This window comes from Trichomycterus rosablanca, chromosome 1 (assembly GCF_030014385.1).
Source record: "Trichomycterus rosablanca isolate fTriRos1 chromosome 1, fTriRos1.hap1, whole genome shotgun sequence".
Lineage (NCBI taxonomy): Eukaryota > Metazoa > Chordata > Actinopteri > Siluriformes > Trichomycteridae > Trichomycterus > Trichomycterus rosablanca.
Genome location: NC_085988.1, coordinates 48550939 through 48566593, shown reverse-complemented (window position 1 = coordinate 48566593; position 15655 = coordinate 48550939). Strand labels below are relative to the sequence as shown.

At 39.9% G+C, this 15655-nt stretch overlaps 1 protein-coding gene across 1 annotated transcript in view; it reads left to right on the top strand.

The window, feature by feature from the left end:
• Positions 1–15655, top strand: part of nrip2 (nuclear receptor interacting protein 2) — a 40100-nt gene that overhangs the window by 10726 nt on the left and 13719 nt on the right. Inside the window, exon 2 of the mRNA XM_062993798.1 lies at positions 5581–5946. Within this exon, the coding sequence (XP_062849868.1) occupies positions 5581–5946 (366 nt within the window). The remainder of the gene's footprint in view (positions 1–5580; positions 5947–15655) is intronic.

The window sequence follows — 15655 nt, the reverse complement described above, 5'->3', positions numbered from 1 at the left end:
TTCAGGTTGCACCAGACAGAATGAAAAGAGAAAAAGCAGAGCAGAATCAAATGAGAAAAAACAGACACACTAGGATATAAGATGAATACCAGACAAAAAGCTGGTTAACGGTGTGTGTCACAGGAAGTCTGGCACTTTGTTGCAGAGATCAGAACTTGAGAGGAGGCATTAGGCTAGGTCACATGACTCAGACGAGAGAGAGAGAGAGAGAGAGAGAGAGAGAGAGAGAGAGAGAGAGAAGCCTGTTGCAGTCCGATAATTAGCTTTTAGTTCGCAGTTTCACAGAGACACGGACAGTGAGAGTTATAAACATATAACCCAGAGGTTAAAAAAGCTAGTCAGTTGGAACATGATTATTGATGTGTCTATAAAGAGTGTAGGGCATAAAGGAAGTCAAACCCCTGCACACACACACACACACATACAAACATATTAACTTCTAGTTGTCTGAACCTACTAGCACACCAGAGCTTACATTTCAAACTCTTCGGTTCGAAACTCAGCTCTGCCATCCGCCAGGCTGGGCGCCTACACAAACAACAATTTGCTAATGTTTAAGGGCAGGGTTCCGGAGAGGATGCAGTTAAGACCTCTGCTGCTGGCTGAGGGATAATGAGGATCAGGGTGATTCACATATGAGGTCGCCTTGTGCAGGTGAAAAGATGCAGTCGACTACTGCACACGTGTTGGAGGGGATAGTGATAGTCTCGGCTCTCCTCAACCAGGGTGTGGATCAACATCAGTAGAGAGGAAGCATAATGCAATCAGGTAATTGGATACGACTAGATTGGGAGGAAAATTGGGAGAAAAATGCAAAAAAAAAAAAAACTGCTTAATAGTGGGCCAACTTTCATTTTATGTCCAAATTACCTCGCAAGCCTTTTTTTAAATGGTAACACAGCTTGGACACCCTGCTCTCGACAAAGTTACAATATGTTACTTCTGGAAAGGGCTCCAGTCTAAGGGGCCCAGAACATTAAAAAAGCAGGGCACCACTCCATAGCAGAATATCTACCACATACACATTGACTCATTCCCAAATTGGCAAGTTTCGAGATTTGGGAGTTAGATTAAGTCCATGGAGGTAACATATGCAGTTGGAAACATGGGTCACTAGAACTACAGTGGGGGAAATAAGTATTTGATCCCCTGCTGATTTTGTAAGTTTACCCCCTTACAAAGACTTGAACAGTCTATAATTTTTATGGAAGGTTTATTTTAACAGAGAGAGACAGAATATCAACAAAAAATCCAGAAAAAAACATTAAATGAAAGTTATAAATTAATTTGTATTTAATTTAGGGAAATAAGTATTTGATCCCCTACCAACCAGCAAGAATTCTGACCCCCACAGACCGGTTATGTGCCCATGAGGCACACAAATTAGTCCTGTCCCTGTATAAAAGACTCCGGTCACAGAATCAGTTTCTTCCATTCAAATCTCTCGACCACCATGGGCAAGACCAAAGAGCTATCAAAGGATGTCAGGGACAAGATTGTAGACCTGCACAAGGCTGGAATGGGCTACAAGACCATCAGCAAGAAGCTTGGTGAGAAAGAGACCACTGTTGGTGTGATCATTCGAAAATGGAAGAAATACAAGATCACAGTCAATCGCCCTCGCTCTGGAGCTCCATGCAAGATCTCACCTGGTGGGGTAAGAATGATTCTGAGAAAGGTGAGGTCAGTCCAGAATTACACGGGAGGAGCTTGTCAATGATCTCAAGGGAGCTGGGAGCACAGTGCTATAAAACAGCACCCAGAGCATATTAAATTAACATGTTAACAAATGACAACTGCCTTTCCCTATCTACACCATGACATATGAGTAACACATCAAATCATTAGTGAAAATGTAACGCTGACATTTTCAGTATAAATAATTTACACTGTGTGATCCCTCACAGAGAACTAGGGATCACTCACCTTTACAGTATGTGTGATTTCAGAGACCTCTCCTACTTGCTCTCTCATTTACATGCATTATTAATGACTCTCCTTTATTACTACAGTACATTAAACAACCTCTTTCATTAGCTCGATCAATAATTGGATGGTGAAAATTGTGGTCATTTTTGTTTTTTTCAAGTTTGTTTTATTATTATGTTTTTATGTTTTATTATTGTTTTATTATATTTTACAATATACTGATAGATCTACAACACAGTACACAATTCCTGATAGAACAAGTAAAACAATTAAAACAAATATAACATTGATAATTATTTATACAAGTCTTTAACTTTTTCATTTGAGTGAAAAAATTATATCGTAAATAGAAATATGATAGTCTGCATGTGAACTGTGACCATCAGTTAAAATCAACCTGCTCAGTTAGAATTTATCATTTTGATCTTTACAGAATAAAACCCCAAATCAGAAAAAGTGTTGAGAGTATAAAAAATGGCAATTGGCACCTTCGACAGGTAAACAGATTCGAGCTTATGCTATCTTGATTGGGTATAAAAGTAGCATGAGTGAAACTCTATGAGCTAGGATGGGTCAAGGTTTGCAGTTTTTTCCAATGCTTTTCAAGGCATGATCACAAGGTATTTAGGGATTTTACCATCTACAAACCATAACATTATAAGATTTCAGGCTAAAAACTAATATTAGATATCCATGATCCTTTGGACTGCACTACATTAAAAACTGATATGTTCCTGTAATAAATATAAACATGTCAAGTCAAGTCAAATTTATTGATAAAGCGCTTTTTACAATAGACATTGTCTCAAAGCAACTTACAAAATCCAGGACCAACAGATACAAAAACCCCTGTTGAGCAAGCCGAGGGCGACAGTGGCAAGGAAAAACTCCCTTAACCCTTTGATGCACAAGCTAAGCAAACCCCTTCTAATGCACAACATGGGTCAAAAATGACCCATATTCATCCATTCAGGAATATTTTCATATGCACATTTGTCAGTTATTCATGTATTTGCTGTCTTAGCTAATAAAAGCTATCTATACTAGAATATGTAAACAGCTAGCAAGCAAATAGTATTGGACATATTCAAGATTCAAGAGCCTAATCTTTAGTTGTCTTTCAAAAGATCAGTAAATATGTTTTTGACTACAAACACTTACAAATGTCAGTAGTTTCTGTCAAATTCCATAGTAAATACATAAGGGTAATTTTTGACCCATGTTGTGCATTAGGAGGGTAGTGATACAAAAATGATTTTTATTAAAAAAGCAAAAAATATAAAACTGAAATAAGGATTTGTGATGATCAAAAACAAGATAATTGAAAAATTCATGGAAGCTTGAATGACGAAATGAATTTATTGCAAAGATATAGAAAATAAAATCTCAGTTGGGTCACTTTTGACCCAGGTTGTGCATCAAAGGGTTAAAATTACAGGAAGAAACCTTGAGAGGAACCAGACTCAGGAACCCATCCTTCTTGGGTGGTTTGGAGGATACTTTAAATAAATAGTATTTACACAAATCATACAAACACAGAATTAAAATGAACTAAAAGTTATAACTAGCAATAATAAATAAATAAATAATAATATTATAGTTATTATTCAGTCCAGTCTGTTATAAAGTCTGTAGTGAGTTCTTGACATTCTTGGTGCAAACACGCCAGGTCCCGTCACATCCGGCAGGATGTGCACAAGTTTAGCCATGCTCCTAAAAGCCTCCTATTTGCCTTTCTATTCATAGGTTATTTTATATTATTCTATGGTTGTTGAGTAACATTCAAAAAAGTTGGTGGTCATCCAAGTCATTAAAGAATTGTTTTTTTTTACCTCTGCCAGTCTGAAGCTTTGTTGTACCCAATATCTGCAGTTTGACCTAATGAAATGCCATATTTCGAATTTTAAGGATTAAAGCAACCTGAAGCTCGCTGCCAGTACAGCTGAGTTGAGTTTTTTCTTTATTCCAGGTACTTTTAAATAAAAAACTAGCACTGTTTTTGACTCCCAACTACTCCTACTGCAAAAGGATAGTAATAACCACATCAATGTTTTTCTCACTTACTGAGCTCACTTCAGGCTGTAAGATTGCTCTGTGTATATAACAGTGCACAGGTGTATGCCATTAATGTCTCTGCAAGTCTGTCATAAGTCTAGCTGGCTTTATTCAGGAAAGCATACGACTGAATGTTGTGGTACATTTAAGGCTCATTTTGTCACTGCAGAGGGTAAATGAGATTGCGTTTGTTCTGAGGATCATTGTGCTGCTGCATAAACCAACTGTGAGCTTGTGTGAACATTATCCTTAAGAATTGTCTGATAGATTTTATGACTTTATGAATTCAGAATTTATGGTTTTATCAGTTATGACAAGTCGGCTAGGTCCTGCCTCTAGACCATCCCACTACCACCACCAATATGTTGGTATCATGTTAGACAGTTGGTATCATGTTGTTAGGGTAAAATGCAGTGTAGGCATTACGTCAAAAGTAACATGACCTATGTCTTCCAAAAAGTTCCACCTTTGACTCATCAGACTACAGAATATTATCCCAAAAATCTTCGTGTCATCCACATGTTTTTGTCAAATAATTATCAAAGGTTTTTGTCAGTAGTTTGCATCATGCAGCTCTTCCATGTATGCCATTTCCCCCAGTGTCTTTCTGGTTGTGGAATCATTTACATTGACCTTAACTGATGCAAGTGAGGCCTGCAGTTTTTTAGATGTTTTTCTGGATTCTTGTGACCTCTGGGATGAGTCATTGATACATTCTTGGTAAATTTTTGGAAGGTCTGCAGTGCCGTGAGGGTTCACCACTATCCCAAGTTTTCTCCATTTGTGGATTATGGCTCTCACTGTGGTTTGCTAGAGTCCCAGAGACTTAGCAATGGCTTTGTAACCCTTTCCAGACTGGCATGTTTGTTTAATGACTTTGTTTTACATCAGTATTATGCACCGCTTTTTGGGACCTTCTAGTCTGCTTCACATTGACAGACGGGGTTTATAAGTAATGATACAATTCAACAGGTTTGGCAGTGATCATGCCTTTCTTCGGCTAGTAAAATTAATCCCAATTTTATTTGAATTTGGTTAACTGATTGATTTAGTAGCTAAGGGGCAGAACATCCTCTTTGAAGTCACTGTCTTCATTGGATCTTAAATAACTTATCACCTATCTGATATGTACAGTTATTGATAATTTTATGAGCTACACCTACTATAGAGATGAATATTATGGGTAGAACATTATTGACTGGGGTGGCACAGTGGCTAAGTAGGTAGCACTGTCGCCTCACAGCAAGAAGGTCCTGGGTTCGATTCCCAGGTGGGGCAGTCCGGGTCCTTTCTGTGTGGAGTTCTCCCCGTGTTCGCGTGGGTTTCCTCCGGGTGCTCCTGTTTCCGGTTGTTGAGATTTTAACTTTTAAGTTTCAGTGATGGGAGGAGAATTCAACCAAGAAATAACCAAAAAGTCAACAATATCCTGTGAGAGTTCACTAATAAAAGACTAAAAGAAAATAGTTAATACATTCTATCTGAATAGTAGGTGTATCATAAAGTAAGTAGTGAATGTATGTAAATTCTATGTAACAGCTAATCAGTCTCTGACAATGATTCTTTTGACCTTTTAAAATGCTTTTCCTCTGTTCATAGCAACCACACAGCATTGTGCAGAGACGCCTTCTGGAAGGTAATGTTCCTCGTCTGGGCAGGGAGGCAGTTCCCTCTCTTGTTTGCTCACCTCTCGCTAAAAGCAAGGGAGGAACCGAGGCTGAAGAGAGGAGTGAAAGCACGCTGGATGACTCTACTGAGGAGAAAGAATCACCAGAGAGTGAAAAGAGTCTGAGATCTGATGAGGAGGAAGATGATGAAGATCAAAACGATGGTGAAAGCAGTGATGCTGTTGGAAACGCAGCATTTAAGCATAAATGGACAGACATAGGGAGCAAGAGGGGACAAGCAGAAAGTGTGGAGGAGAAGAGAGCACCCATTCTGTCTGCTTTACAGGTGCTGTGTAAGGTATGAAGTTATAGTTCTTTTAGTCATGCTGGTTTAGAGAAACACAAGCTGTCTTTAGTTCTTTATGTTCTAGAACATTCTCATGATGATATGAGCATGTACTCATTTTTATGACTACATGTAATCTTTGCATGTATAAAGTGTTTAAAAATGATTGGTCACTGATAGCGCTTTTCCACCAAAAGAACAATGGTTCTTGAACCGGTTCTGTTCAGGATTCTTAGAACCTTGGTGTTCTATAGAGAACCGACCCAAGTTCCACCAGTTTTTGAGAACCAAGCGTGCATCATGTTACGAGTAGTAACATCATGACGGAGTGTGTAGATTATGTGCGAGCATTTGTGCTGTTGTTACAGACGTTCGTTTTTATGCAAAAAGCATCGATCAGCTATTGGTGATTTTGCGCTTTGCTTTCACCGCGACCCTCTGCGCAAATAGCCGATTTGCTCAGCGCTCTGCTTGAGCGATAAAACATCACTAAAGTTCCACGACACAAACATCCATTTGTGTGAAATAACCATCAAATCTACTCTAAAATACAACATGTATCTGTGTTTAGCTGGATTTACTTCACGTGTGGTGTTTATGCAGCTCGAGGTTCTGACTCTTCTCGGGAGAGTCGAAAAGCTTCACGTAAAAAATAAAGTGTAACGTGGCTGAATGTACTGAAAGTACTACATAGAAACACTACATTTCTCACCATTATTACTGGTTATAAGCGCTATGTACTAGTTATAAGTGCTCTGTACTGCCCAAATTCATCTCTCGTTGTTTTAGTACAACAAGCCACGTTATGCTTTATTTTTCACATTAAGCGTTTTTTGTTCTGTCCTGGTCACTTTTATCACGTTATATCACACAATTCATCTTTTTTAAGGCGCTTTGAAAATATTAGCGGCAAACTGGCTCAGAATTTAATCAGGTGAACTTTAAAAGATAAAAATGCAGCGTCAAGCTCCATACGAGACACCAGCACAGTGGTTTAGCAAAGCACCCAAACCTCTACACTTTGACACGCCCACCGATGACATCACGTTTCGTGCTGAAAAACCAAGTATTCTGTGGTGCCAGATTAGAATGCTAGTTCGCAGTCTGGAACCTCTTTTTTTCGGTGGAAACACGCGGAACCGGTTCAAAATCAAGTTCGCGAACCAGAACTGGATTTTTGATTTATGGTTTAGGTTTTGTTTGTACATGGTTCACAAATCTGGGTAAACCTTTTTGGGTGGCAAAATCCTTATTTTTTATACAACAAATGATTATTAATTTGGTGTTGTAGAAAATTTTAACACTACAGTATGACCTTTGTATTCCATGTTATTAATCAACTACAGCTGGGGACTTAAAAAAAATAGGGCTAAAAATAGGACTAGTTTGACATTATCCATTAAAAGCTGCCCATGTTCCATTACTTCAGTTGCACTGACTAATGGTACATCCAGCCCTAAGATGTAACCAAGCGCAAATATAGAAAACATAAATATAGTCTCAGTTTAAACCAATTAAGCCCAAATGATGGGATTGAGAACAGGGCTGCTAATTTCCACAGCCTTCACAAATCATCCAAAAGTCGATTCTAGTTTAGAAGCACCAAGTATCACACTAAGTATCAATGACAAGAAATCGTACAATCAGGGAGGGATTCTTTTAAGCAGCAGCTTTTTAAGATTTAATACAGATGGCAGTGCTTTTCTTTTCAAATGATCTCCCTTCATGTTCCAAACTGTAAAATCCAGCATTGCTTTAAAATTCAGAATTATAGAATTATATTAGAGCTGTCAATAATGGAGGAAGAAAGTAAACACAGCCCTTGAATACATACACATTTAGTTGAAGTCCAAACATTACAAATGACAGTTGGGGACGTCTTTGTCATGACAGTTTAAGAAGTTCAGTGATTTCTGCAACTGTTCATTTTTTTGCACCTAAATAACATTTGTTGTGGTCTAAAATGTGTAAAAAATATGCGTACAACAACGTAGATGATCAGTTAAGTTAAGTAGAAACTTTATATATTTATATATATATATATATATATATATATATATATATATATATATATATATACAGTGTATCACAAAAGTGAGTACACCCCTCACATTTCTGCAAATATTTCATTATATCTTTTCATGGGACAACACTATAGACATGAAACTTGGATATAACTTAGAGTAGTCAGTGTACAACTTGTATAGCAGTGTAGATTTACTGTCTTCTGAAAATAACTCAACACACAGCCATTAATGTCTAAATAGCTGGCAACATAAGTGAGTACACCCCACAGTGAACATGTCCAAATTGTGCCCAAATGTGTCGTTGTCCCTCCCTGGTGTCATGTGTCAAGGTCCCAGGTGTAAATGGGGAGCAGGGCTGTTAAATTTGGTGTTTTGGGTACAATTCTCTCATACTGGCCACTGGATATTCAACATGGCACCTCATGGCAAAGAACTCTCTGAGGATGTGAGAAATAGAATTGTTGCTCTCCACAAAGATGGCCTGGGCTATAAGAAGATTGCTAACACCCTGAAACTGAGCTACAGCATGGTGGCCAAGGTCATACAGCGGTTTTCCAGGACAGGTTCCACTCGGAACAGGCTTCGCCAGGGTCGACCAAAGAAGTTGAGTCCACGTGTTCGGTGTCATATCCAGAGGTTGGCTTTAAAAAATAGACACATGAGTGCTGCCAGCATTGCTGCAGAGGTTGAAGACGTGGGAGGTCAGCCTGTCAGTGCTCAGACCATACGCCGCACACTGCATCAACTCGGTCTGCATGGTCGTCATCCCAGAAGGAAGCTGACGCACAAGAAAGCCCGCAAACAGTTTGCTGAAGACAAGCAGTCCAAGAACATGGATTACTGGAATGCCCTGTGGTCTGACGAGACCAAGATAAACTTGTTTGGCTCAGATGGTGTCCAGCATGTGTGGCGGCGCCCTGGTGAGAAGTACCAAGACAACTGTATCTTGCCTACAGTCAAGCATGGTGGTGGTAGCATCATGGTCTTGGGCTGCATGAGTGTTGCTGGCACTGGGGAGCTGCAGTTCATTGAGGGAAACATGAATTCCAACATGTACTGTGACATTCTGAAACAGAGCATGATCCCCTCCCTTCGAAAACTGGGCCTCATGGCAGTTTTCCAACAGGATAACGACCCCAAACACAACCTCCAAGATGACAACTGCTTTGCTGAGGAAGCTGAAGGTAAAGGTGATGGACTAAACCCAATTGAGCACCTGTGGCGCATCCTCAAGTGGAAGGTGGAGGAGTTCAAGGTGTCTAACATCCACCAGCTCCGTGATGTCATCATGGAGGAGTGGAAGAGGATTCCAGTAGCAACCTGTGCAGCTCTGGTGAATTCCATGCCCAGGACGGTTAAGGCAGTGCTGGATAATAATGGTGGTCACACAAAATATTGACACTTTGGGCACAATTTGGACATGTTCACTGTGGGGTGTACTCACATATGTTGCCAGCCATTTAGACATTAATGGCTGTGTGTTGAGTTATTTTCAGAAGACAGTAAATCTACACTGCTATACAAGTTGTACACTGACTACTCTAAGTTATATCCAAGTTTCATGTCTATAGTGTTGTCCCACGAAAAGATATAATGAAATATTTGCAGAAATGTGAGGGGTGTACTCACTTTTGTGATACACTGTATATATATATATATATATATATATATATATATATATATATATATATATATATATATTATTTTGTTTATGCATTTTAGTGCGTCCAATTGCTCGATTGTGTCAGACACACCCTGACAGCACTCTTTTCTCATCGCTGTACAGGCGCCATCAATCAGCCAGCAGAGGTCGTAATTGCATTAGTTATGAAAGAGTCCCTATCGGGCCTTTTTTATATCCCACCCCTATCTGAACATCAGGCCAATCGTTGTTCATGTAGTCGCTCAGCCCAGCCGGCAAGCAGAGCTGAGATTCGATACGATGTATTCGAGATCCCAGCTCTGGTTCCAGCTTGTGTTTTTACCGCTGCGCCACCTGGTATGGCCTCCCAATTTCTTGTCAGTCATTGATTGAATATACTTTCTGACTCTGCTGTATTCATGTTAATAGGAACGCCATTTATATTAGTTTATTAAGCAGTGGTCTCTTGCCAAGGTCAGAAAGGAAACCTAAACTCTCACCCTCTTCTAAGAGGAATTTTATCTGGATGCTGACATTATCCAAAAGCAGATCTTTCATCAATTAAAAGTTACTGAAACGTACACCTATTAGGCATAACATTATGACCACCTTCCTAATATTGTTTTGGTCCCCCTTTTGCTGCCAAAACAGCCCTGACTCGTCGAGGCATGGACTCCACTAGACCCCTGAAGGTGTGCTGTGGTATCTGGGAGATGTTAGCAGCAGATCCTTTAACTCCTGTAGGCTGCGAGGTGGGGCCTCACAGATGCTCAATTGGATTGAGATCTGGGGAATTTGGAGGCCAGGTCAACACCTCAAACTCGTTGTTGTGCTCCTCAAATCATTCCTGAACCATTTTTGCTTTGTGGCAGGGAGTATTATCTTGCTGAAAGAGGCCACAGCCATCAGGGAATACCGTTTCCATGAAAAGGTGTACATGGTCTGCAACAATGCTTAGGTAGGTGGTACGTGTCAAAGTAACATCCACATGGATGACAGGACCCAAGGTTTCCCAGCAGAACATTGCCCAAAGCATCACACTGCCTCCGCCGGCTTGCCTTCTTCCCATAGTGCATCCTGCATAATCAGTGTTATTCACTTCACCTGTCAGTGGTCATGATGTTATGCCTGGTCGGTGTATGTACCAATGACTTTCAGAAACTATAAAGCAAAAGTGTACTTAACTGATATGATCCATATCCATTAACTTCATTCACATATATGTTTCCAAATCACAAAGAATACTAAATCATACTATATTATTTATGAGTATTTGTTTACATTTATGTATAATTCTTTATTAAAAAATGAAACATGTTGTTAAAATAACTTAAAGCTGAACACCCCTTCTTCCCCCTAACCCTTGGAAGTGAAATAATAAAGAGTTCTTGGAAGATTAATGAATAAAACACAAAGCTTGTTGTGATGACACTACAGCGGTTGGAACAATCACTGGGTAAACAACATGACAACACTTAAGTATATGCTATTAAGTACCGTTTTTTTTAAAAACAGTACCTACACAAAGTGGTGGAAAGAGCTTTAATGTGGTGGAGACGTAACGACAACAGCAGTGTTTAAAGTTGAAAAGGATGCTCATATTATGCTGCAGGAAATGTACTGTGTGGGTGGAACATTGCTTTCAGACACTTGCAGATGGCAGAAGACATCTACTAGTACAAACCACTTAAATACTAATGGAAAGCATTAAGCTATATTATATTCTTTCATTTTTACTGCTTCTTTTAGTTGGCACAGGGTAGGAATATACATGCTGATCCCTTTGAGGTCAACACATTTTAACTTGATTTATCTGTATTGTTAATTACATGACTTAGCAGCTGTCAACAAGGCTCAGCTGTAACACTGTTAGGAACACGTGACAACACCTGAAATTCAGATCAAATATATTCATATTGCAACTTTTCCTTCCACTATTATTTAAGTAACATATGTCATTAACCGACTCTTGTGTCTGAGCTCCAGCTGTATAAAGAGCAGAGCTCCTCATCAAACTTTAATATCTAAATCACTGCATGAAGTGGGCCATTACTCACTGGTTTGGAGTACCAGCACTTCTACATTTTACTTAATTGCATACCATGACTTTTTCGTGCTGATTAGGACTTCTCACAAGCTGCTAGTACTCTTCTGACCTTTCCATAAAAGGTTCTGGGCAATTGCTTATGACCATATACTGTATAACCTGCATTACTACCTGATGTACACCTATTCGTAGTACAGGACAGGTTATGTTAATGCTAGTCTAGTGTTGATTTAGAATGTAATACTTTCAATACAGTCAATACGTGTAATACTCAGTTCACTAGAGGCAGTAATATCCAGGCAAACAGTTCCAAACCAAAATCCAAATACACAATCAGTCCAGGTCCTAACCAGATGCATGCTATGGACATGCAAATCAAGCCTTTTTATAGGAAGCAAACACTCTGGTGGTGTGGAGGGGTACTGCAACCAGTGTGCTTGATACAGATTTTTTTACGCTGCTCCCTCATTAATGGTCGCCACTGTGGCTCATTCTGACAAGTGCACCTCCAAAGGCTAGGTTGTTCAGCTATAAGCAGCACCTAACAACCTCAAGACTCTGCTATTCCACAGACAAAACTTAAGAACAGGCAGATGCCCATGGAAGCTACCAAAACCAAAAAGCTGCTACCTGTTCTTGGAAACAAAAGCTTGAAACTGATAACAAACACATTAGTGAAGGAGAGTCAGGAAGTTAAAAGACTCAGTCCTGAGCTGAGTCCTAGGTATGCTTTTAATAAAATTTGATGAGGGAATGCTTTAAAGTGTAGTTTAAAGAGAACTACACTTTCCAACTGCACATTCTCTACCTGCCAAGGCCAAACTGAGCACGGTGGGTGGGGACATTACCATTGTTAATAAATGGTGTTGAGTGTTGAAGTTTTTGTAATTTGGGGCTGATGGCACTATGTATACTATAAATTAGGAGTTTACTTGCTGTAATACTGCTTTAAACTCAAACTGGTTTGATTACCGTAAAAGGTAAAGCTGATTTTCCCTTAGGGCATGTAAAGGTGCCCAGGTGGCACAGCAGGATATTCCACTAACACACAAGCACCGAGATTCTGAACACCCCTGCTCAAGTCTCGGCTCTGCTACCGGTCGGATGGGCACCATCTAGCAGAAACAGTTGGCAGTGCCTGCAGCAGACACAAATTGGCCACCGTGTCTGCTAGGTGGGGAAATGACCGGACCAAGTGAGTGGGGTCTTCAAATGCTGTGCAAGGACCCTGGTTAGCAGACCGAGGTGTCTGTGCAGAAGCATGGATGTAAAAAGGGGTCCGCTAGGACTGCGCACACGTCGGAGGGCACGTGAGCAGCAACACACTCTCCTTGAACGCAATCAGGGATCCAAAGCAGTGTAAGACAAATTGACTACGCTAAATCAGGAGAAAATGCATAAATTAAATAGAAAAGAAAAAACATGTCATGTGTTATTGGTTGGACAGAATTTCACACATTCAAACTTATCTGGGCAGTGAAAAGAGTTGACAGTGTCACAGAAGTATGATATAATCTAAACAAAGGAATGGAAGTAAGACATGCTGTTTTTAAGCTGATTTTAGTGTATTTATTTGGCTATTTATCATGATTTCTGTGCTTACCCTCGAAAAATGCAATAAATTCAGTCTAATTTAGACTAGGCTTTACCTTGTCATTAACAGATTCCATTTTGCAAAGTTTTCCAACAGTATTATATTATAGTTCATTGTCTAGTATTGTTGTACAGGTATTTGGTTTTTCAAAGGAATTCAGACAATACTGCTGATGTGATATAATGGCTCAGGAAATAGCTGGTTGAACAACTGAACAAATGATTATCTTGCAGTTTAATGCCTAAACTGGTTTGTAATATTCCCTGTAAGCAAACACAGAAACTACAGAATCATCAAAAAGAGGCCTTTTTAAGCTCTTTTAGAACACTAGGTCAAGGTTTAAGAATAAACTTAAACCTTAAGTCAAATGAAGGACATAAGGCAAGCCGTCTCATCCATGAAAGTAGGTATTTCTATTTGTGCACAATACCAGTCATATCTTTTTATATAAAACTGGTAATTGTAACCACATTTACACAGCTGACCACAAGCTTGTTGTATATTTTATTTTAAAATCATGGGCTTTCCCCTCTTGTTTTGGGCTTCCACAAAATTCTTTAAAACTGTAAAGGTCCATTTAATTAAATACTGTAGTAATAATAATAACAACTTTGTATTTAAAATTGTATTTTCTTTCTTAAGTATTCTCATAAAATGCTTAATGAATTTGGAGAATTCAGAGCAAACAATCTGAAATTTAACGCTCTCCAGATTGCCTCTGTGCATAGGGACAAAACTGATGCTTGTTTAATACAGCTAAGATTTAAATGTCTATATCTTTGTCCTACCAGAGGAAAAGGGCATTTTCAGACATCTCATTTGATGTTGAAAATTGTAATTTACTGTCTATTTTAACTCCTTTATGAACAAGTAAATCAGAGAGTCAGTTATTATTTACAATAGTTATTTACATTAAGGAGCTTGTACCTTTTTGTAACATTTGTACTTAATTGTATAATTAAGGTACTTTTACATCACATGGATGGCCGGGTGCATGCCGCTTACCTGGGAAACACATGGCACCAGGATGCACTATGGGAAGAAGGCAAGCTGGCAGAGACAGTGTGACGCTTTGGGCAATGTTCTGCTGGGAAACCTTGGGTCGTACCACCTACATGTACCACTTACCTAAGCATTGTTGCAGACCATGTACAGCAAGAGAAGGGTCAACTCAATATTAAGATGGTGGTCATAATGTTATGCCTAATTGGTGTATACTGTATATACAGTGTATCACAAAAGTGAGTACACCCCTCACATTTCTGCAAATATTTCATTATATCTTTTCATGGGACAACACTATAGACATGAAACTTGGATATAATTTAGAGTAGTCAGTGTACAGCTTGTATAGCAGTGTAGATTTACTGTCTTCTGAAAATAACTCAACACACAGCCATTAATGTCTAAATGGCTGGCAACATAAGTGAGTACACCCCACAGTGAACATGTCCAAATTGTTCCCAAAGTGTCAATATTTTGTGTGACCACCATTATTATCCAGCACTGCCTTAACCCTCCTGGGCATGGAATTCACCAGAGCTGCACAGATTGCTACTGGAATCCTCTTCCACTCCTCCATGATGACATCACAGAGCTGGTGGATGTTAGACACCTTGAACTCCTCCACCTTCCACTTGAGGAAGCGCCACAGATGCTCAATTGGGTTTAGTCCATCACCTTTACCTTCAGCTTCCTCAGCAAGGCAGTTGTCATCTTGGAGGTTGTGTTTGGGGTCGTTATCCTGTTGGAAAACTGCCATGAGGCCCAGTTTTCGAAGGGAGGGGATCATGCTCTGTTTCAGAATGTCACAGTACATGTTGGAATTCATGTTTCCCTCAATGAACTGCAGCTCCCCAGTGCCAGCAACACTCATGCAGCCCAAGACCATGATGCTACCACCACCATGCTTGACTGTAGGCAAGATACAGTTGTCTTGGTACTTCTCACCAGAGTGCCGCCACACATGCTGGACACCATCTGAGCCAAACAAGTTTATCTTGGTCTCGTCAGACCACAGGGCATTCCAGTAATCCATGTTCTTGGACTGCTTGTTTTCAGCAAACTGTTTGCGGGCGTTCTTGTGCGTCAGCTTCCTTCTGGGATGACGACCATGCAGACCGAGTTGATGCAGTGTGCGGCGTATGGTCTGAGCACTGACAGGCTGACCTCCCACGTCTTCAACCTCTGCAGCAATGCTGGCAGCACTCATGTGTCTATTTTTTAAAGCCAACCTCTGGATATGACGCCGAACACGTGGACTCAACTTCTTTGGTCGACCCTGGCGAAGCCTGTTCCGAGTGGAACCTGTCCTGGAAAACTGCTGTATGACCTTGGCCACCATGCTGTAGCTCAGTTTCAGGGTGTTAGCAATCTTCTTATAGCCCAGGCCATCTTTGTGGAGAGCAACA